This window comes from Chamaea fasciata, unplaced genomic scaffold (assembly GCF_029207755.1).
Source record: "Chamaea fasciata isolate MVZ Bird 193981 ecotype frontalis unplaced genomic scaffold, bChaFas1.0.hap1 SCAF_14, whole genome shotgun sequence".
Taxonomy (NCBI): Eukaryota; Metazoa; Chordata; class Aves; order Passeriformes; family Sylviidae; genus Chamaea; species Chamaea fasciata.
The window spans coordinates 600,551-624,342 of record NW_027094099.1 but is presented as its reverse complement, the minus strand read 5'-3'; the positions used below and the strand labels follow the sequence as shown (position 1 = coordinate 624,342).

The 23,792-nt window shown below is 44.1% G+C and overlaps 2 protein-coding genes across 2 annotated transcripts; both read right to left on the bottom strand.

The window, feature by feature from the left end:
* Nucleotides 1-8,557: 8,557 nt before the first annotated feature.
* Nucleotides 8,558-13,904, bottom strand: PSMA4 (proteasome 20S subunit alpha 4). Its single transcript, XM_066195976.1, has 9 exons — nt 13,793-13,904; nt 13,508-13,585; nt 13,257-13,299; nt 12,427-12,589; nt 11,031-11,108; nt 10,714-10,802; nt 9,728-9,858; nt 9,395-9,518; nt 8,558-8,963 (listed from the first exon to the last, which is right to left on the bottom strand). The coding sequence occupies exons 2-9, from the start codon at nt 13,508-13,510 to the stop codon at nt 8,809-8,811; spliced, it is 786 nt and encodes a 261-aa protein (XP_066052073.1). The 5' UTR covers nt 13,511-13,585; nt 13,793-13,904; the 3' UTR covers nt 8,558-8,808.
* A 472-nt stretch (nt 13,905-14,376) lies between these two features.
* On the bottom strand, nt 14,377-19,654 carry HYKK (hydroxylysine kinase). Its single transcript, XM_066196549.1, has 6 exons — nt 19,315-19,654; nt 19,144-19,224; nt 18,511-18,848; nt 17,608-17,750; nt 15,559-15,742; nt 14,377-14,914 (listed from the first exon to the last, which is right to left on the bottom strand). Exons 3-6 carry the CDS (start codon nt 18,839-18,841, stop codon nt 14,451-14,453), a joined length of 1,122 nt encoding a protein of 373 aa, XP_066052646.1. The 5' UTR covers nt 18,842-18,848; nt 19,144-19,224; nt 19,315-19,654; the 3' UTR covers nt 14,377-14,450.
* Nucleotides 19,655-23,792: the final 4,138 nt, after the last annotated feature.

Sequence of the window (23,792 nt, the reverse complement as noted above, 5' to 3'; positions counted from 1 at the left end):
TGAAGGCAGGAGGACTGTCCTGTAACAAATCCAGGATTTTGCCATCTCTCTTTGTACCACTTTTAATCATTGCATCATTTTCACCGACTGCTGAGCTGTCAGTAAAGACTGAAGATGGACTGTGAAGTCAGCACCAGGAATGTTGGAAACAAGCAGCAAAAAGCCTGTATGGAAGTGCAGATGGCACAAGGAAGAACAGGTATGTAGAATCTGACAAGCATTACCTGGTCAGTATAAGAATCTGAGAAGTATAAATTTAGAGGCTATGTGTCATGGAATTAAACACAAATCCAACATGTACATAGAAAAGATCTTAGGGAAATAAGGAACAGGCCAAGGCACCTCACAAGCTGCCAGGGCAGCCCTGGGTGCTGCAGACCTTGGGCACTGACCTTACCTTCTGCCTCAGCAGCATTTTGCCCACTCAGCTCCATTCCAGCCTTGGGTACACTGAAACACAGAACCCTACAGCTCACAGAAATCAGCTACATTGCTCAAAACCAGACAGGAGATTTCAAAACCTGTAAGATCACACAAACCCCAGGTTTTACCAGTCTAAAAAGTGGGAAACTATGCAAGTACTCAGTTCCACAGTTCCTTCTACAAATCAACACAGACATTTCTCCACGAATCAATGCTCACATTTATCCCCCTAAGAATCTCTAAAGAAAGCACAAAATATTTTAAAAGAAAGATCACAAGAAAGTCATGCAAGCAGGAAGGTTTGCAGCTTCTGTTGGGTAGAGAAAAGGATTTGGTCTGTTAAACTAAGTGGAAAATGCTTGGGTGCATGAACTGCCAAAGAAACACCATCACAGGTCTGCAGCACGGCACAGCAGGGCTAGAGGTTGTTGTTAACCTCAGCTCCATCTGGGCATTTGAGCCTCACCTGTTAGTTTAAAATTCAGAGCAAGAACAAAATCTACACTTTGTGTTTTAAATCAGCAAGTATTTTCTTCTGACAATTCAGAGTTATCCAAGATAAAATATTAGTTCATTATTAACTGAAGGGAACACCAAATTAATTTGCAAGCACTCTCATACCAAATTTCATTTTATTTTAGAAAAAACAAGTTGTGAAAAGAAAACTTTAGCCTCACTATATATGAGCAGTTCTCAGTGAAGTCAAAATTGCTGGCTTGTGCCAAAAGGCAAATCTTGGCTTACCCTGACTGCAGCTAATTCCATGCAGTCACATAAATCATATAATGTAACATAATGATTTTACATCTTCTGTCATGAAGGCCATGAAAAACAACTATTTTTCCAAATGCTGAGACAAAGAATAATCTTTTAAATCACATTCAGCAGTAACAGACTATTTGTAGGCTGAATTAAAACCTAGACATCGACACAATCAACTTTCCATAAACCGTATTTACAACCACTTTTTCAATTTTCAGTTAATATGAAAAAGAAGTCACATTTATCTTTCATTAATTTTCCTTCTGCCTGTAATTATTGCAGTTATGGTTTCAAGACATTCTGCAAAACTCTTGGCAATATACTAACGGATTATGTCAGTGCAACATTTTGAAACAACTGTTTCTAAATAAATCTGCGGAAGAGCAGTGATTTTGCTCCTGTAATCTTTGTGTAATTCTATAAACACTCCAGCTTCACATGCTATTTTACATCCTTCAACTCGGAAAGTTAAATCCTGATTGAATTATGAGACTCCCTCTTTTGAAGTCAAAGTAACGCACCATCAAACTAAAGAGAGTTCTGTTATAAATTCTCAAGAGGGCTATTTTCATGTGCAGTCACATCCATATGCAAAATTACAGTTAATAAAATATATTCTGCAAGTTTATCTCTGTACCAGATGCAGAGTACACACCACGAACGTAAAACTGCAGGTCCTCTCGAGAAGCGAGCAGAGCAAAAGCTGAAAGCTACGGCAGCGGAGATCTTTAAAGCGTTATATACATAGACATTTAGAAAGTGCGTGTAAAGTGATGAAACGTGAGGCAGTCAAGACTGATAACGCCGTAGTTTAGCAAAGACATTTCCCCTCTCCTGTCGGGGGCAGCCCTGGTGAGCCGGTTTGACAGCCGAGGTCCCGCTGGTTTTCCCGAAGCCAGCGCGGCCCCGCGACCTTCCCTCAGCGGCCACCACCGCTCCCGGCACCGGCCTCACCTCAACCTCGCCCGGGAAAAAGTTCACGGCGTGGAAAACGAAGCTGATGCGCAGAGACGCTGTGGCCGGCAGCGTTCCCCCCTCAGGCAAATTCCCGCCTCGTTTCCCCTCACGAAGCGCTCCCGCTGCCCGCGCTGCCAGCAGGGCACACCGGGGAGGGAGCGCCGCCGGCAGAGCCGCGGTCCCGCCCGCCCCATCCCCGGCGGCCCCGCACGGCGCCGGGCGGGCTCGGAGCCCTCCCCTCCGACACCCTCGTGGCTCCTCACCGCAGCGCCTTTCACCCTCCACTCTCCCCCGCCGGCCCTCGCCCCTGGGCGCCGCCCCGAGCCGCCTTACCCGCGCGCGCGGCCCCGGGCCGGCCGAGCAGGGGCGCGCAGAGCCAGGTGAGGAGGAGCAGGGACGGGGGGCGGCCGCAGCGCAGCCGCGCTCCGCGCCCGGCCATGGCTGGGGCACGGCCCCCGCTGCCTCCGAGCCCCGCAGCGCGGCCGGCGGAGCCGGGAGCCGCCGGGAGCGGGAGCGGGAGCCGGAGCCGGCGGGGCCGGGCGGAGCTGGCCCCGCCCCGCGGGGGCCGTGTGGGGCGCCGGGGCGGGAGCCGCGGGCAGAGCGGGCCCGGCGCCCACCGCCGGCCGGGCCGCGCTGTCGGGAGGCGCTCCCGGCGCGGTGCGGGAGCCGGCGCCGCCGGAGGAGCTCCCGTCGGGTACCGCGGAGAGGAGGCGGCAGCGCTGCGCCCACAGGCTCGGCCCCGCGGCCGCCCCGCAGCCCGGAGCGGCTCCTGCCGGGGCCGGGCGGGGCCGGGGCCGCTGTCCCGGGCAGCGCCACCCCTGCCGCTCCTGCACCGCGCTTGTGGGAGCGTGCGAGTGTAAGTGACTTCTGGCGAAAAAAACCACCTTTTAATTTCCATTGCATTTGAAACACTCAGTAGAGTTGGGGTTTTTTGGTTGTTTTTCTGGGTTTTTTTTTTTAAAGTTTCTAAATCGATTTTTAAAATTCCTGATTCACAATATTTTGGAACTTTTAATCTAAAATAGATAAACTGACGCGAGCTAAAAAGACAGGATATTTCCACATTTTTAGGTATATTATAGATATACTACATATATAATGAATACTCTGTACAAAACACCACTTTCTTCTGTCTGTCACAAAAGACAACTTTCAATGCACAAACTGAAATTTAATCAGATTTTTCCTAAACCATCCTAATGGAAATGTACAGTAAACACATTGCCACAAAAAATAGAAGCAGCTGGCATTAATGCATTTTTACATCTAAGGCAGTGTTTACTGTTTTATAGAGAAAAAAGACTTGGAAAGAAGAGCTAAATGACTTTACAGCGTTAATCAGCTTCTACATGAAAAGTGCTAGATACCGGATTCCTCAGGAAAATGGTCCTTATTTAACTCAAATACTTTTAGCAACTTTATACCTTTGTAAAATGAGCACGACCCAAACAGCAATTTCATTAAGCATGCTGTCAATTGTCAAAATTATTTTATACCAATCGTTTATTTTACAGAAAAACTGCATCTCTCTCTGTAAATGGTGAATCTTTTCAAGGACCAAAACAGAATCCTGGAGCATTTCAATCCTTTTCTTAATTTTTAAGCTCGTGTTTTTCTGTATTATTGTTTCCTGCAGCCATATTTGGACTATGCACGTCTGTGCAAGACATAATGCATCTTTACAAGCACAAAAAAGGGCTGCTTACACAGGAGTTTCTTCCAGCGCACTTCTAGTGACAGGCTGCATTGATTTGAATGCTCTGCAGTAAGAATGGTCATTTTATATATTGTGAATCCATTTGTACATGGCATATCTTCCACGATGAAAATATTTGTGTAAAGGGTGCAGCATGGCTCGAATTTTGAAATGCTCAGTGTGTATGCAGTGGTCAACTCAAGATTTTATAGTAAATGAAAAATATATTTTAGCCCAAAATAAGGGACAACCCCCCACCTTTTTTTTTTTTTTTTTTTGACACTGTAGCTCTGATACTTTCTGAATGCTTTAAGAATTTCTGGGCAATATTTGTACTGAAATTACAACTCCGTAGTTTTTGATGGAAGCTAGTTCACCAATGCACTGCACCTGCTGTTCCTAACGTGGGGTTATCAGGTAAAATCTGTATTTCTGGGCACTGCAGTAGATGCATTTTAGAGCCATAGTATGTCGCTGCCAATGTTGAACAAAGCTGCCAGTAGAACGTGCAGGACATAGGAACCCAGTTTTATTACATAACTGTGGATTTGTGTGCAGCTAGGTCACAACTAGGCAAAACAGATGCTGTAGGATATAAAAGGATTAAACTGTCTGGGTTACATGCCTAACATTTTGCTAAATAATTTATGTAGCATCATCTGGCACATGTTAATTACATTGTATTATTACTGTTTTAGGAAACAGTAGTTATAAATAAGCAGCTGTTTTTTCCTGCTGCTTTGAACTTGGATCAGAATGTTAATAGTATCAGCAGCATGTTAAGTTTAATATTTACCATGAAGTGGAAGTCCGAACAATTACGTGAGCAATGCTGTCTTTCAAAGGACCGTTGTCAGCAGGAGGTGACAGCTGAAGGTCCCTGCTAAAGAGAATCTGCAATAAATTGGCTGATGGCAGCTTTTACAGTGCACTGAAGAGTAGTTTAACTGGAAAGCCAAATGCCAAATTAAACCCAGATAAAAATAGCCAGCTGCTCAGTTCTATTTGTAAAATGAGAAATATTCTAAAAGCTTGGTGAAGATGAATTTCCTCCAGATTAAAGCCAGTGAAGGGTACTCTAAGATCCAGTAACTTTAGAGGGTTTTCATATTGTAGTAGAAATAACTGCAATTAAAACTTGAAAATGAGGGTAATTGTTACTGCAGAAGAACTGTAGTGGAAAATACTCTTTAAAGAAAATGAAAGACATTTAAATAAGTCTTAGAATCTCCTCCAGTCTGAAACGACACAAAGTGTGTAGTTTAATGCATACTACAATATGTACTCACGTGTGAAGTATTTGAGTGCACCAGCTTCTTGGACTTACGTATCTTGTATACTGAGTTGTGTTATCTGTGTATCACATGCAGCCCTGAGGCCTCTAAAACCATTGAACACCTTTCAATCATTTTCACAACAGAGTGGAGAAGTATTTTTTCCTAATTTTAAGGTTATGAAGAGAAGGCATAAATAATTACCTTAGAACTATATACCAAACCAGAAGCAGCTGTCAAATTTAACATCAGGAGTCTTTTGTTGTCCCTTAATCTGGGTGCTTTTGTAACTGACAAGTAAAATATTTGGATGAAGAGGGAACCATACCTAAAGGAGGTCATAGAAGACGCAGTCTTGGAAGTTAATTTGACTTTATTTGAAGAGAATACAGTCACCTAGAAAACAAGCTACCTATTTTTAAACACTGACAGATGCAAGAGACTGCACAGGTAATAATTGGAGAAGCGGTAGTTTCATTATCTCAAACTATTTAGAATAACAAACCACATTACAATTTCTTAGGACAATCTATTTGTGAATATTTGCATACTTGCCCTAACAAATTCTATCATGCACTCAAGTGAGATATAAGCTATCCAGTTTTTTAAGTTTACAAACATCATATTATGCAAACAATTTGAAGTAAATACTTTTACCTAACTTGAAAAAATCTGTCACCTTCCACAGCACCACATGAAGTTCTTGTTTTAAAATAACATTAAATCCACAGCAATAGCTAAATATTTTAAATACTTATGTAATACACTGTAAACTCTATGTAAACACTACGTACACCAAAAAAAAAAAATCCAAAACCATACGAAGAACAGGAAGATCATTTTGATTAGCAAAGATACCTCAATTGTATCGCCAGAATCATTTTTCTGTTCTTACGACTTATCCCCAAACCACTCCCAGAAAAGGCACAGTTGGTGGTGGTGATTTTTTTTTTTTTTTTTTTAACACACAAAGCCAGAATCAACACAATAGGCCAATGCAGTCAAACACTGCTCTTATTTCTAAAAGAACAGGCAAGAAACTTGCATTAGTGTCCAGATGGCTCAGGAAGATTCTAATCATGAAAGATCTCCAGCATCTGCTTACTGCCCTAGGCTCAAATGCAGAAAAGAATCACAAATTAAATTTTGGTTAGGAGAACTTGGCTGTACATCTTGGACATGACTGCCAGCTAGAGTTACTTGCCTATTCCAAGGCAGTACTGAGGCTCACCTCACAATCAGCTACTAATGGCACTCAGGAGAGATGATGTTTTTTAAATTAAATTGGTAATTACTGTTCAAAGGTTATACTCACTAAGTATTAGACAATACTTCTTCCACTTTGTGCAAACAAAACCTTTAAATAAATAAATCTTTTAAAACTTATCACAATGCTTCAATACATTTATTAAAGTCATTCCAACTCTTTATTATTACAGTATGTAAAAAGTTCTCCTTTACCAGCAAATGATGCCATATTTGGCAAAGAAATGGTATTGGAAATTCCTTAAACCAAGATATGCATATATGAGTTATCCCCATTTTTTTAGAAAAAGATGCTTCTAAGAAAAATAGTTTAGTAAATCTATATTCTAAGCTATCTGCTAATACTTACACTGTTACACTAAACAGACTGCCTTTTATGAACTATATACACTGATGAACACAAGCTCAGATGCTCCAACAGTTTCCTAGAAGACAGAAAGCATTGCTGGAATCTATCACGTATTGTTGCAAGTCATCTTTGAGAAGTGAGAAAAAATTCCATTTTGGCATTGCTGCTTTTAGAGCATATTCCAAGTACTCGTATAACCATCATCAGTGATCCAGAAATCTGCAAAAGATGCTGATATATTGCATTCATGGTATCAAAAAATAGAAAGATTGAGCACTGAATTTCTACATAAAATGGAGCTTGAGGTATTTATACAATCCTTTATAATAGAGATTAAATATTACCCATTGCATGTTACCCCTGCAACTAGTCAGGATTGTTACACGATGTATCATTCCTATATTGTTATTTGGAAGACCTACCGTGGCACAAGGTGTAAATCAAAGCCAGTTGAACTTTCATTAGCTATAAAATTTGAATAGTAACGAAGTATTAAGTTCAGTGCTAATGACTAAAGCAATTCGTTTGCACCAAGACTTAGAGAATGACCAAGCAGGTTCTGCAGAGAACCCACAGCCTCCCCCCTCTCTGTAGAGGCTGCCAGAGTGAGTGCAGGACGACTACACAAGCTGCAGCACAGACATCTTGAGTCAGATTCCTTCCCTCTGTTCCCAGCAGACTCTTACAGCAGTGTGCTCAAAAATGGGTTTAGTCAAGAGACAGGGTCATTTCTGGCCATGTTGACAAAGTACATTTTAGTCAAAAATGGCTGAGATGGATTAAAATCAACAAAACACTCTATGGATTCATCCAGTTTCTTTAAGCAGTCATATTAAATCCTGTATAGATCAGATATCCTTCGGGGTAAGAAAACCAAACCAAACTAATCTACAAGATCAACACAATCTGGGGTGGGCACAAATGGGCTGGATCACTACTGTCAGTTTGACATTCAGGAAGGCCTCACTTTTAAGCATGGCACTCGGCTTTTCACTTTGCTTTTGATACCTGAATGGGTGCACAAGTTTTCAGTAACTTGTTTTCATTTCTTTTGTTCACTCCGGATCACTTTTTTTTTTTTCAGAAGTAGAAGAGATTTTTGCTAATCTGACACTCATCTTTTTTTGCATTCAGTATAGGGTCAAGCTGGACAAAAACGACTATGATTCCTAATTCACGCACAATTATGATTTCTTGGTGCTTAACTGGTTAGTTTTCTTGACTGCTGTGTCAGAGAAAGGAACCAAATTCATTGGGGAAGTATCAGCAACACTAAACTAAACATAAAACATCTCTATTTCTTTTCAGGATAAAATGTGAAATAGTCAACATGGCCTAAAAATCATGCACTATTTTACTTACCTATTTGTACCTTGACAAGATAAAGCATTTTCATGTGGCCTTTGTAAAACGTCTTTCTAGTTTGTGTGAATATAACTAGTGTTGTATGATTAATTTCTTAGAAAACACATGCACTTTGTGAAGGCTATGATAAACTGAACACATTTGCTACAGGGTATTTTTATAACACTACTGCCTGCAAGACCATCAGTTTGACAGAGCCTGCTATAGAACAAAATAGGCCAAAACTAAAACTTGGCATGCCAGCACACTTTAATTCTGTATTTGTGAAATGACTTTTCAAACTTAGGAGCTCGTTTCACTACCTTAAAAGGAAAACCCACACGTACACACAAAATTCTAACACTTCTAACACCATATTTGTTCTTTACCAACTAGCATATACCTTGTTTTAATGGTTTAAAGCAATTAAATTCCTCAAGATTGTGCATATCCAGGCATTACTGAGGAAATAAAGACACCCATCACTATTCTTCTTAAATTTTATTCCATAATAAAAAATAGAAGATGAAAGAAAGAGTGTTCAAGAATTAAAGCAATTATTGGTCAATGTAAGGAGCAGTAAACTAATTATCTAAGTGATGACTAAAGACCTGGTTCATCAAAAGTACTTCTGGCTCCTCCATGGCATTAGCTGTAGGCTTCTACAGCACAGAAATCCAGATTATCTTTTGCTGAAGCAGGTCCTTTATTATCTAGAGAACACTTGATTTCATATTCTATTTATCCTTCTCTTTTTGTTCTTTCTCCTTCTTTTCACGTTCAGCTTTTGCTTCCTCCTCCTCATGTTGTTTTATCAATTGTTCCACCTCCTTTTGCTTCAGAACCCTTATTACTGTCTTTCCGTTCTCTCTTGTCAGTGTTGCAATTTCAACTGAAACACATGGAACAGACAGCAGCGTTTAGGCAGAGCAATCATCAGCAGGGCAAGGTTTGAGATTACAAGAGGCAGTGAGGCAGAAGGCTGCAATGCTCCCTGTGCCACAGAGCCTGGCTGGAGCAGCCACCCACAGTCCCCTCCTGCAGCAGAGCACAGCAGCACGGGAGCTCCTCTCAGGGTTCTGCTCCCGGGCACGCGGGTGTTCCAATCCCCAGACTGCAGCCTCGCCTCTGGAGCTGGCCAACAGGGATCAGCCTGGACTAAGCTCTCTGAATGCCTCTTAGGCTAAGGCTGAGAATTCCTGCATCTTCTGAAAACATTGTTTTGTGACAACTAACACTCCAGTGAGCCACATCTGCAGTATGTGCACTCGCTGCTCTCTTTGTTTAAGCAGAGGGTGCCGTCCTGTCTCAGCGAACACTCACCTTTCTCAGCAGAGAGCTTGCTGACATCCATGGTTTTGTTTAGAACCTTAATGGCCAATGCCAGAGCAGTCTTTAAGGTCATTTCCCCTTCTTTGTAGTCCTGCTTCAGCATTGACACAGCTGCCTGTAAATTTCACAGAAATTAAAATGCCGTCTTTGGCCAATCAACCCCACAGTTGGGGTTCTGCCAGGTAATACCAACATGTGAGTTAACAGCAGCATTTCTACAATTACCTGTAAATCTCTCCCTCTCCCATTAACTCAGCTTAATTAATACAGTACAGTTTACACTTTCAAACTTGTCTTTTTGAGAAGAAGAAGCCCAGAACTTACAGCGCTGTTATTCCCAATGCATGTGGCCTTCCACCCTCCATAATTTCCACTAGGATCACTTTGATACAGCTGAAATCCATAATGCTTATCCCAGCCAATATAGAGCAATGAAACACCAAAAGGACGTTTTCCTGTTGAAAAGAAGGCTATTAGCAACCTAAATTTAGTAACAAGATTGGTCATGAGTGACAATTATTTTCTTTGATTTCGTTTTTCAATCTATTCCTGTGAACTAGGATTTAACACACAGTTCTGCACTTCTGCTGCTTGAGATAAGCATGCCAGCACTCCTTCTAAGTCATGGGGTGGGAGGCAGCAGAGGTTTATTCCATTTAACTTTAAGAGCAGCTCATTTGTGTCTCCATAAATTGTAATTTATCATTTCAGGACTTAAAATTTAATATTTCAAGTATGTAGCTTAGCTGTCAATGCATTTAACTTGGCAGTGCCAAAAGCCAGGCAGTTTAAAAGGTAGTTCTCTCCCACTACATATATGTAAAACAATGGAATTATCAGTTCACATACTAAGGAACACTACTCACAATATCATTTTCTAACATGTTGCTTGAGCCACATAAACAGTACTTTTTTCAAGTGTTAGAATATTGATACCTCAACATACAGCCTTGTTTTTGATTCATTGTGCCATTATGCTGGATGGGCCCAAAATGTTGAAAGGTTGCCTGAACAATTCTCTGCTGGTCTTTTGAAGGCATTCATTAAATGCAAAAGCATTCAAAGCATTCTATGCAATGGGCCAGCATCTCAGCTATCAATTTCCCAAGAGAAGAGTAGAAACCTCAGCAGCAAAAACCAGTAACCATGACTACCCATTCCCCTCTTAAATTAGGCTATTTTTTTCCTAAGTATAACTTTTTAAGAGAATTCAGTAGAACTGTCTGCAGACTTAGATCCTTCATATTATTTAAGAGAATTGTTCTTGAGACATTTAGTAACAAACACAATGATTCATCACACTTCATTACCTCCAAACTGCGTATAAGCCTGCTTGATATCACACAGTGCTGTTACTAGTTGTTCACAAGGAATGGGCTCTTGATACTGTAACAAATACCTAATATCAAAGAGGAAAAAAAACAATTTTCAAAACTTGTTTTGCTGACCATATCCTGCATAATATTTAAGAAGAATCAAGTTCCCATATTAGAGGCTCTGATCTAGCTATTCTATTTCAACCTACTTCTGATCTACTAAATGCATGCTCATTCTGACCTAATGCATAAAGAGAGCTGAATGTGACAGCACAGGCAAGTAAAACCGTGTCAGCTGCCAGCAGACCTACCTCTGTGCAATCAGTCTCAGCTCGTTTGTTAGAACATTGGCATCTGAAGTTATTCCTGCAACGCTGCATGCCATATCCCTGCAAGAAAAGCATACAAATCAACTGAATTCCTGTCCATCTCCAGCCAACACTCACATCTTCATACAGGGGTTCAAGCAGAGCATCTGCTGTCGGGCTTTTCTGATCAAAACTACACAGCTGCCCGACAAAATGGGCTCATCAGCTCCTGCCTTTAGGAGGCACCAAAATATCAGTAACCATTTGCTAGGAGCAAAGGCAGACAGCCAGCGTCAGCAAGTCAGTATGTTAGTTATACATACAGTTCTGAGAAGAGGGTCATGCCAAGGATGGTTCAGTTCTGAGTGGTTTTCCAAGAGCCATTAGGCACACACATACATACAGGTGCCTCTCAGGAGGGAGCCTGACACAGCACAGCCCAACGCTGAAGGGGCCACACAGATGTGGCAGGCCTTCAGTGGGAGCTGCTGACTGACACCGGTGTAACTGAAACTTCATAGCCTTGACAGGCGCCTAAGAAAAAGTAAGCACTTCAATCCTTGGTTGTTTTGTTGGATCTTAATTTAATATTTCTTTAGCTCAATTTGATATGGTACAACCTTTTTACTACACAAATAGGATTTGTGAAATTACGGATTTTCCAAAAGATGGAAGGGCTGTTATAGGTGACTACTCCAGTGTGCTGTTACACTGCCTCCTTGAAAGTCCAGTACATCCTACCATTCTGAGTGCTTTCAAGATCAACATGGAATGGGAGGCAGACAGGATGGAAAACTATTTGTGTTCATGTGCAGCTTCTGTCAAAGATGAAGCTCTACCTCTCTTGCCACAAGAAAGCATAAAACTCTTTGTTCTGACATCACAAATTTGACTTCCAGGAGCTAGAATGAAAATGGTAATAGAAAGATGTTTCATCTCTTGCTACAACTGTGGCAAAGAAGCCTGAGGCACGTTTTACCCAGTTATCTTGTACTTTTTAAGCCACGGAAGAAAAACAGAGATGTGGAAGGGGAGCTAAAATAGCACGATAATTTTAGTTTGCATTCTTTCTTCTGCCCCCCAATGGTATTTTGTAAAACTGAGATTTCCCGGTTTTCTTACAATACCATTGTAAGAAAGAAATGCCACAATACCATTACCTTGTATGGCGTAGTACCAACAAACAGGCTATTCCACCTAGAAAATTCTCCTAGAAATAAAAAAACCAAACCAGCAATACTCCTACTTTAGAAGGGGAACTACTGAAGTGAACAATGACAGAACAGTCATCCTTGTCTGAAACACCAAACAAAAAGATCATTAACACTTCCAATAAAACAGGACCAAGTTACGTGCCAATCAGCACTTTGTTGGACATTTAATCACCATTTCAACTTACTCATTAAGTTTGTATATTTTCTCTGAGAAAAACACTTCATCCAGCAGCTTGTGAATGTTACGCCGCTCTGCTGCCAGCAGGACTCCATCGTTTGCCAGAATTCCCAGGCAGGTGCCTGCATGCCCAATGGCCTCCATGGCATACTCAACCTGGTACAAGCGACCTGGGAAAGGATTGGGATTCCTGTCACCAAACAGTGGCACTGTTACAATAATCTGACAAGTACTCATTGTCCCAGCTACTTCTTCAGTCTCTTATCAGTCAATTGAAAATTAACTGGCTGAAAAGGAAGGAGTCAGAGAAGGAAAATAATGTAATGCTGGACATGGCCACTGGGGAAAAAAACCCCTTCTATTAAAAAAAAAAAAAATTGAAGAACTCTCTGCTGCAGTAGAATAAGCCAAGACATATTTTCAATGAACAAACAAGTAACAAATCGTGTTTTGTACATACTTGTTTCAGCAAGTGCAAGAATAACAAGGAGAGGCATGACTGCACTAGCAGGATATTATCAGTTCTCAGGGGACACCGACAAAATCTAACCATACTCAAACAAGAGACAAATGATTGTTTGAAAACCACGGCAGGCAATATTTCTCGCTAATGGGACTCAGTCTCATTATAGCTTCACTCAGAATGAATTTCAGAGTGTCCACTTTGGACCCTTGCTGTCCCTACAAAACTGGGTGTGGGTAAATATGATTTCTGTAACTCATATTCCGACAGAAACATGCTGCTAACAACCACGCTCTGCGCAAATGTTTTGATAGTTTCGACAAGACAGACAGAATAGTTAAGAGTTTACTTGAAAGTGTCGGGTTAAAAAATACCTTCCGGAGAAAATATGGTAGTTCTGGAGTCATATCTTCGAGACTGTAAAAGAATAGCTCAGTAAGTATCACCAGTCTGTTGTCACCAACGTCCCAAAGCTCCCGTATAACAGAGCCAGGCACTCGGTGACCTCGGGCCGGTCCCTGGTGCCCGCAGCCCGGGCCCCGCAGTGTGACCGCCGCCCCCGCCCGGGCCGTGACTCGGCAGGACCCGCGGCTCAGCAAAGCTCCGGGGAAGGCGGGTCACTCACCATGGTGCCGGGGACGCGCCGCGGGCAGAGAGCAGCGGGCCGGCAGCAAAGTCCAGGGCACGGGAACCGGCGCCGGGCCTGCCAAGAGAGCACGGGGCACGTGAAGCGGGAGCCCCGGGAGCCGGCACCGAGCGCACCCCGGCACGGCCCCAGGGGGCGCTGCCGCCGCGCCCGCACTGCACAGTCATCCTCAGCACGGCACAACGCCGGAGCCGCGCCGCCTCCCGCGCCGCGCAAACACGCGTCCCGCGCCCCGCCGCCCGCCCGCCGCCCGTCCTCACTCACGGCGGGCCGGAGGGAACCGCTGGGCCGGGCGGGGGGCGGCGAGACCCGGCCGCCGGGCAAGAACCGGGCGCTGCGGCCGCGCCCGAACCTTCACCGCCGCGTCGGAAATGGCCGCCGCGCATGCGCAGTGCCACCGGCCGGCCCGGGGTGGGGCCTGCGCCTTTCCCGTCGCCGTGGGACGGGGCCCGCGCGCGCCGCCCGCAGCCTCGCGTGCGCGTGCCCGCGCTCCGCCGAAAGGGGCGGGAAACGGCCCCGCGCCCGCCGCGTGAGGGCCGGGAACGGCCACACCTCACCTCCGGCGTGAGGGCCGGGAACGGCCGCACCTCAGCTCCGGCGTGAGGGCAATAACGGCCCCGCGCCCGCCGCGTGAGGGCTGGGAATGGCCCCACCCGCCGCGTGAGGGCAGATAATGGTCGCACCACACCGCCGATGTGAGGGCGGAAAAGGGGTCGGCCCCGCCGTGAGGGTGCGTAGCGGTGACATACGCTCCCCACGCTGTGCGGGCGGTGATGGCCACAGCCCTGTGACCGCCGCGAGGGCGGCAATGGTTCTCTCTCCGGGGAGATGAGCCTGGTCCCGCCCCATCCAGCGAAGGCAGCGCCGCCTTTATTACTTTATTCAGTCCTGGGTCACACCCCGTATCTCAGTAGCCGCGGACCTACGGGGAAGGTGTGTGCGACTTGTACGCCTGGGCTGTCTCAAACCACGTCTTCTCTACAGCATTCTGGCCCACCTGGAACATTGTCATTAAGTGTTTCCAGCCAGTTTTGGCTGTGATTGTGAGGTACTCCTTGTTCTCTGGGTACAGCAGAGCCGTGTGGGCAGCGATGACGAGGGACTGTGCAAACCTCCCACTGACCAGGAGAAAGAGGGCACCTCTCTCCTCGGCCGTGAGTGGCAGGACGCTCTCAAACCCTGCAAGAACGTATCCCCCAACCCTCAGCGGGTCTGGGCTCTCAATCATCATGTACATGATGACTATCGCAACCTCAAACACGTAATACCCGTAACTCATGTCGCTAAAGTCCAGGATGCCAGACACTCTGTACCGCGGATTCTCCAGGGAAGCAGAACTGGAGTCTACCAGAATGTTGTGGTCATTAAGGTCTCCATGATTGATACCTAAACACAGAAGAAACAGAAACAGTATTGTATAATTATTAAACAGCTGAAACAGCTTTGGGAAGATGCATGTCAAACTAACACTCGCCTACAAAACCACACTAGTCCGCTGCAGCATCGAGTGCTGTTTTTCACAGTCTAACTGCCTCCCGTGACCCTGCCCTGCACTGCCCCATGACCTACAGCGGGGGAGGAGAGGGAGCAGAACCAGAGCCAGGCTGCTGTGACTGCAGTACACTGCGTGTCTGCAAACACACAACAGTAATTTCCAGCTACAGAACTGTCACACTATCATCAAGATCAATGTAAATTGAATTCCAAAAATTGAATTAAGTACTTATTTGGGCCTTTATGAAAGGTAGTACGATACTTCGTATATATTTAGTAAGCTGATATAACAGCATGAAAATAATAAACTTAACTGGGAGCAAACTCATTTGAAAGATAAAGAATTGACCCTGATGGGACAGAACTTGGCTTACTCGGTGCTGTGCACATTCAGCACAGTATTTGTCCATGTCTAGGCTAGGGAAAAGAGATTTGCTTTTTTTGCTGTTTTTGTTTTCCTTCCCTAAGTGCCAAACTCTTGTAACAAATTCCTGTGTCTCAGTTTAAAAAAATTACAATGAAAATAAAATACTCACAGGCTCGGAAACTGCCTAGCTTGGGTATTACTTTGCCTTTAAACTGCTGAATAACTTGCTCCACCACTGCACGGTATTTGTTCTGGCCCAAGGCATAGATGTACTTATCTAGAAGTGGAACATTTGCCAGGTTCCAAATGAACTGACCTCGATGCAGACTTTTTACCGAGGGATGCTGGAATTTCTTTGGAAAAAGCACACAATAATATAGGCATAAGAAAAATTGCTGACTTTAGGATTAAAGGGCTTGATTCAAAACCCCTATTAATTTTAACAGGTTTCTAGTAAGACTCACTGAAGAGCGCCATGAGCTGGACTGTTCTTTTATATCAAGTAAAAGAATAACCTGAAGAATGACTAAGGCAAGTGTCTTAATATTTACATACAGCCTGAATATTTTTTCCCCATGTTTTAGGCACAAAGATTACCTGAAGTCATTTGTCACTTTGACAATGTAAAATTGCTGTTGCCTGTCCATAGGGTGACGTTACGTGGTGACTTGGAGCTTCTGCCAAGGCCGGAGGCCCACTGCCTGCAGAGCTCAGCCTGCACAGCTGGTGCTGCAGAAAGCCGTGGGAGCAGCAGGGACAGAACCTGCCAGCGTGCTGGGGCAGGCACACTCTGTGCTTTTAGGGGTGACACCTTTGGGGGACAAGCCTTGGGAACAGCTGGTGTGTGAAAAATCCTGAGCACAGTCATTTGTGGAGACACTGACCAGGGCTTTATGCTCATGAAAATTTGCTTTTGTACATCCAGGCCCCACTACTTTAAACATACAAGGTCCTTAACCCCTCTCTCACTAGCAAATGGAAGGGATGGTCTGGAAAGTGACATTCAGAGAGGAAAAGCATCTCTCCCACTGCATACCTCATGCTTATCTTGGCCTCCTCAAATGCTTATTAAGATGACCTCTGGGTCAGTGCACAGGGCAAATTAAAAAAAAAAACAACAAACCCAACCTTCCCACAAGAGTAGCTGGCTTCCTTTTAAGAAAAAAAAAAAACCAAAAAACAATAAAAACTATGCCTGTAATTAAGACTCTTGAAGATCACTAAATGATAGTCAAAAGTGGACAGTGTATGAACAAGTAAAGAACAAACCTGAACCACCTTGGTGGATGATAACCCATATGTTAAGGGAATAAAAAGCGTTTTCCATCAGAATTGCTTCTCATTAACTACTTCCCCCTTAGCAGGATCATATCAGGCATATTTTGAGACTAGTTTATTTTGATTACATTATAAGAGTGTGACCAGTGTGTCAAAGGCAACAGTAAGTTGTCTTTCATATTTGAAAAATGCTCTTGAAATTTAAGAATGTGCTTAGTAAAACTGGCAATTCACATTTCATAACTTTCTGAAGCTGGTAGCCAGAACATGAGAAGGAAAGGTTAATGAAAGGTTAATAAATAATGTGAGGTCTTTCATGCATCAAACTTACTTACTGGCTGATTGATCAGCTTTATTATCCTGTGTAGCTACAGAATAAAGACAGAACTTAATTTGCATTAAGACTGTCTCAGCGGATGTGGTGCAAATGAGAAGTGTCCCAGATCTCTGTTGGCACAGCTTGTTGGTGTAGGGAGGGTACCAAAGTGAAATGGTCACAGTGCTAACGATGAGAAAGTCAGCAAGTCAAAAGGAATTCAAAACAGCAGATCAGCCAGCTGTGCACTACACAAAAATCCTTTAAAATGACCTTGGCATTCTTCTCATTTGAGCACCCTAGGGTTCATTCTCCTTTATCTGCAAGGTTTTAAACACTAACAGGTGAGCTTTGCATAAGTAAAAAGAACTCCTTATCTCCCTATTCATGATTAAAAAACGCACGGCAGAAGGATCACCAGTACCATGTCACTTGTCATGTACTTGTGGAAAGGCTTTTATAGCAGCCAGCTTGGAGGCTGGCACCTGAGCCCTGAGTCAAACTGACGTCCGCACTCACCAGCTTGCATTTTGCAGGTCAGAAAAGCAGGCAGGAAGCATGTTAGCAAATGCTAAAGAGACATTGATTAAGAGGGAAGTCTGAGGCTGAAGCATGAGAACTCACCTCTGAGAGCACTTTATCCATGCTGGCAGCGAGCCTCCCAATCTCATACAGAATCTGAGCATTGGTACTGATTTTTGCTACTGGTGTACCTGGCAGGTAAGTCAGCAGTCTGACCATGTACTTCTTGCTCCCAGGTGTAGTACCTGACAAGGAGAGATGCAGTCAGTCACTCTGCTATGTGCTACTGAGTGTTAGTTAATGCAAGAGGCAAAAAAGGTGCATCCCAGTGTAGTTGTCAGGTGTAGCTCATAAAACAGATAATACAAAGATTTGATTTACCAAATGTTGTATAATGTCCAAACCTTACCACACTCAGAAAATGGAGATGCTGGATTTTAGTTCTTGTGCTTGGACCCAACTCAGCACCAAGCAAGGTTCCCCCAGTGCCCACACACACCCACACACAGTTTTGCAGCAGAACAGGTCTCAGGAATCCCAAATGTTGTATGGAAGTTGCAGTGACAGTAAAAGCTAAATGCCAACAAAATTTTTCTTCCAAACACTGTTAAAGCAATTTATTCTGGCTTCTGAGAGGGCTAGAACTGTATTTTACACCACCCTGAAGGCAAAAAATTTCAAGCACCACATAGTCAATTAGGCTTTTTTAACTTTAACTCCATCCATGCATGTTCACAGGCCAAGTAAACGTTTTCTCCAATTCCTTCAGCCGAAGCGTTTTCCTAAGCATTTTCCTAGTTAATTATTACTCTTTCTGAGTTGCTTCACTTCTGGTATTTTAAGTTTGGACTCTTATGGCTGGAATACAGACCACCTGATGCATATCCCCACTATTCAAGCACAAGCCTAGAGTTTCTCTGTAGCGTACACGTGGTGTGCCATAGAGCAAGCTACTGCCGAGCCAAGGGTGAGAGTGGGGCAGTAAAGGTGCCCACGGCGGCTCACCTCCCGACTCCAGGGACATTATGTTGCCGTCTTTTGTCAGGTAAGGAGTAGCTGAAGGGAAGCCTTCAGCATTGAGAAACATCATGGCCTGGGTCTGCACTTCAATGAGGTCAGGCTCCTGGCTGTCTTCTGAGTTGGTGATTTTGAGGACGTACTCCTCAGCACCTTCGGCTGAGACATGCACGTGGAAGTTCTGATCGTCATAGCTGGGGAGTGACCTGATCCACGACACCTTCAATCCAAACACCCTGTCAACCAACTCAGCCGCCTCTCTCTCACCAAGCGCAGGTTTGGTCAAGGTCTGGGCTTGGCAGTCATTTCCAGAAGACATTGTGTCTCTAGGAGAAAAAGAAAAGGTGGATGATCTGAGCTGTATTCTGACACCAAAAGCAGGAATTACTGCAACAAAATGCATTCAGCCACTGGAGAAGTTTCATACATTTATTAAACAAGCCAAGAAAACCACCCCCCCGTGCCAGCTTGGATTTCTTACATCATAGCTTATCAAATACTCAGGCTGCAGCCCCTCCAAAGAAAGACTGCTAGAGAGATGCACTCAATCTGTTCAGACTAGCAGGCACAAAGAGTTTATTAACCGAGCTTTTATTAGTTCATTTCTAGCAGCAGCCTAACCTGGTATTGCTGACAGGCAGGAATGACTCCCTCAGGAACAGAAGTTGCTGAATCCCTGATCAGGAGATCTTCAATTCGTGCCTGCAAAAGGCAAGAAGTATTTTAGTAAATCATAACGGTAAAGCAGATCGCGGCCTTCCAAATTCCCGTGCTAAGGAAAGCAGCGCAAACCTTCAGACGCTGGCTTGTCTCTCGCCTGCCCAGCTGCAGGAATCTCGAGCCTCCCCAGGCGACCGCAACCCTTGGACGCGGCGGGAGCGGCGTCAACCTTTGCCCGGCGCGGGGAGGCCGAGGAGCTGCGGCAGCTGCCGCCAGCCGGGGCCCGGCCGGTCCGCGGCCGGAGCGCCCCGTGCCCAGCGGAGCGCGGCCCGGCGGGCTGGACCCGGGCCGTACCGGGGCCGTACCGGGGCCGTACCGGGGCCGTACCCGGGCCGTACCCGGGCCCGGCCGCACCTCCCGGCCGAGCCTCCCCGCGGCGCAGCAGCGCTGCCCCGGGCCGTGCGCTTTGTTTTCCGACAGCACGGGATGGGAGGAAAGCTGCCACTTCCTGTCTGGAAGGCAGAACACAAAAAACCCTGCGCTCACAGCGGGTAGGAGGGAAGACATCCGTTTTATTCTTGTATTTAAACCCTTTTATCACCACGCTGCATCAAAATCTCTGCCAAATGCTTAGACTGAAGACCACATACAAACACACATAACGAACCTGAGGCATCTTGCTCAGGTTGTCCTTTAGACTGTCCCAGGGAAAATTTTTACTTGCGACAATGGGTCCAGCCCTACATTTTGCCCTTAATGAAAAAAATGACAAACCACAAGGTTAATACAGAAATATCTTCTGAAACTCCTAATGAAAGAAAAGCAATCTGCCATAGTTGATGTACTGCTCTGACAGAATTAGGAACCCAAAGAAAAGGAATTTAGGAAAGGCATGGTGAAAAACTCCCAAAAACCCAACAACACCCCCCCACACACACACACAACTGAAACACCACCACCTAATATATCCTGACTCCAAGTCAATCAGTTAAAAATCCTCTATCACAAAATTTCAGTCTTGTTTGTAATAATAAGGACACAAAATTGAAAACATTATCTTACTCAAATGTTTATTTTAATCAAATGGGGAATTTAATAAAGGGAAACTATTTCCCCAAGAAACAATTTTTTTTTCTCTTCAATTTCAGAACAGATGTTAATAAAAGTAATTGAACAACTCTTCTCACTAGAAATCACAAAAATAAGTTTTTTTCAAAAAGAAAAGAGCTCTGTAGAATATTTAGGGTTCTCTCTCCTGATCTCCAAGGCCCTAAGCTTTAGCTCATTGGAATAAAATCGATACAGTGGGAAAGGTTTCTTGCTGTGGTTTAACACGGCTGGTTACAGAAATGTGCTCCAGCTCTCTGCAAACAAGACGACTGCACACTTTGCAGATCTGTACTCTTCACTCTTGCTTCAGTTGCCAGACTGGAGTGCCTAAACAGAAGATCTGTAAATGTTTGTGTCTGTCCTGCCTGCCTGGTACTCTGGGGGAAGCTCACCGTGGTTGTGACGCAAGGCAGAGTTTGAAGATTGTACTTTAGCCTGTGTTATTATCTGTAGGAAGATAGACTTGAATGATTTAGCATCCATGAGTTGAACTCCAGTCGAAGTAGGTTAGTGCTGGACATCCCAAATCACTTCTGAGGATCTTGTCAGAGTTGAAACCTTGGCCAACGGCTTGCTTTAATACAGGATTTCATCTAGATTCTAAATCAGACATTTTTCAGAAGGGAAAGATAAAGTTATTATAAAAGCATTTGATATAAATCCAGAGCAGTGTTTGGAGCACAGCTAGCCCAAAGAACATCCTTCTACACCACCTAAGCGTGCTTTGTGCTTTGTGAGCCCGAACTCACTCCTAACAAGTAAATGGAACATGCATCATTATATAATGCATCATTATATAATACATCATACCATCCCCTTTCTTTCTTCACCCCACCCCTTCACACACAGTACCATTTCAAGTGTGTTCCATACTACCTATTCAAAATAGACAGTAACATTCAAGAGCCGTGAAACAATTTTCTTTATTAAAAATAATTTACAGCATTGGTAGCATTGTATGGACAATTTTTATCAATTGAACTTGAGATATATCTATACAATACTTACTGAACTTAAAACTTACACTGTTCTGTTGGCTTTAAACAGCAGACAATGATTTGCAGTTGCTTAAATCGGATTAATATACATAGTTTCTTGTCCTTACACTTAGGTGTAAAATGTATAAACATCAACACTATCCCAAAGCTTTGCAGTTTGGGATGGGGAGGAAGAGGGAAGCAAGAAGAGAAAACATTTACAAAAATTTCAACAAGATTCTCCCCCCAAATGCAAATGGAGAGAGGTCTAGGTTAAATACATCTAACACACTGAGTCACGTCTCAGACAAGTACATGTCTTCCTATGCTTCAGGATACTAAGGAGAGGTCTAATTGAATGTTTGGTGTGTGAGCACAGCAATCCTGACTGTCCTGTGGCTCCTGCCACTCCTGCCCACCTAAGCCCCTCAGGGTCCCAGTAGCGTCCAAAGTTAAATGTCCATTGGCTGCTGGGCTCTTGAGCTGCACCTGGCACAAGGGAGAGGGAACAGGGCTGTGGCCATGGCTCTGGAGCCAGGTGTTCCCCGCGTGGTGGTTCCCCACCACTGAGCAGATGCTCCATGGGCAGTGCTGTCGCACCCAGCACGCCCACTCCCCTGCGGGGTCAGCCTGCACACCTCGGAGCTGCTGCTGACTTGGGCTTATTTAGAGCTGGACCTGCTGCAGGAACAACAGGAGCCTCCAGCTGAGCAGCCCCTGTGCCCAAGCACAGCTCAGAACCTCTCTGTCATGAGCTACAAGACACAGCAGTGCAGCAGAATTAAAGCAGCTGCTAAGGTAATGAAGCCCCCTGTGTTTCTAAAAAGAGTGACTTGCTTTACTGGTGACAACTTGCGGGTAAGTCACGTGCCTTGAAATTGCACCTCACCTTATCAGTCTGCCTTGACATGGCTTGGATCCCTATCTCCTAAAGCATGGAGAGAGGGCAAGGGGGCTGTTTCCTTCAAGCATTAGTAGTTACACAAGTTGTAAATAGACACGAGTTGCAGTTGTATCATCTGCATGAGGTGTCATTATGTACCAGCACATTTTGTTCCCATTTTCTCCCCAATAACATTTTCTTGAACTAAATCAAGAATATACCTTCGAGCTGGGATAAAACAGTATTAGACACTGTTGTACAAGAAGTAGGATCTGCCCAGTCACTCTGGATAGAATCAATGGAAGTGTACCACAGAACAGCAACTCGTTCAACATTCAGTTGAATATAATATTGAAAACTGCATTGACTTATGCCCCTTAGAAGTGGTAGGAGGCACCAGAATGGTTTTCATCTCACCTAAAAGAAAATCACATCAAACTAGTGAACTATAAAAACTGATTATACAGAACTTCAACCTTTAGTGAACTTTGTCTAACAAAACAGAAAAATATGTATCAAATTTATGTCAATCAAATTACTTTGGCCTTTGAACTGTCAAAAAAATTAATACATTGTATTGATAAAATTATGCGAGAGGTTTGGGGTATTTTTGGTTTTGTGGCTTTTTTTAAAGGAATATCAAACTACTAAAGATTGGAACAGTGCATCTGTTAGTTCACAAGTCAACCATGTCAGTGTCTGGTTATAAATTAAAAGCACGTGTAAATAAAGCTAATATAGTCCTCTTGAATATTTTGATATTTCAGACATTTATGAACAACAGAAAACTTTAAAGCGACATCTTGACAATTTATAGGCAAGTATTGCAGTTTTGTTCTCCAGCAGAAATTAATCTCAGCACAAACTCTAAGTGCAGTTATGAAGTTTCTCAAGACACAGGAGCACAGGAAGAGCCTGCTGGAGCTGCAGACCTGCTGGCACAGCTCAGACACCACCAAAGCTCTGTGAAGGGGGAACACAAGCCATGCTGCAGCAACTCCGCATCTCCTGCCAACATGAACTACGGGACAGAGGCTTTACCCTCAGTGTGCTGACAGTTCCAGCCACAGCTCCACAGCTCCCGCAGTGCCACGAGACAGGTTTGTTCAGTGCTCGGGGCTCCTCCTCAGGACACTCTGTAAGAGCTGCCAAAGGCAGCGTGGCCACCTGGCTCTTGAACATCTGACGAGCGTCATGTATTACACAGAGGTTGTATTTAAAGCAGAGGAATTTAAACAGCCCTAGCAAGTGTTTTAAAAAGGTTTTTAAAGGTTAAAACATTACGAGGAGGTATTTTGATGATATTGCAGAGAGCACAATGAAAACAGATGTTACAAATGACAAAGTGTGTCCCTTGAAGCAGATGTGACAAACTTCAACTGAAGGGCACGAAGAAACATGGCTTAACCTGTATGACTGAAACAACTGGGAGATTTGGTTTGAAACGCAGAAATGTTTCCAATATTCCTAAGCACACAGTATGTCACGTATTTCATAGCTTCAGCAGTATAAATCTGGATCCAGATGAAATATTATCCCATAAAGGTAAGGAAGTCATCATCTGTGATACAGGATATACCATGGGCCTCATGTGGACTACTTTTTGTTCAGCCCATAACCTAAAGAAATTGAAAACTCAG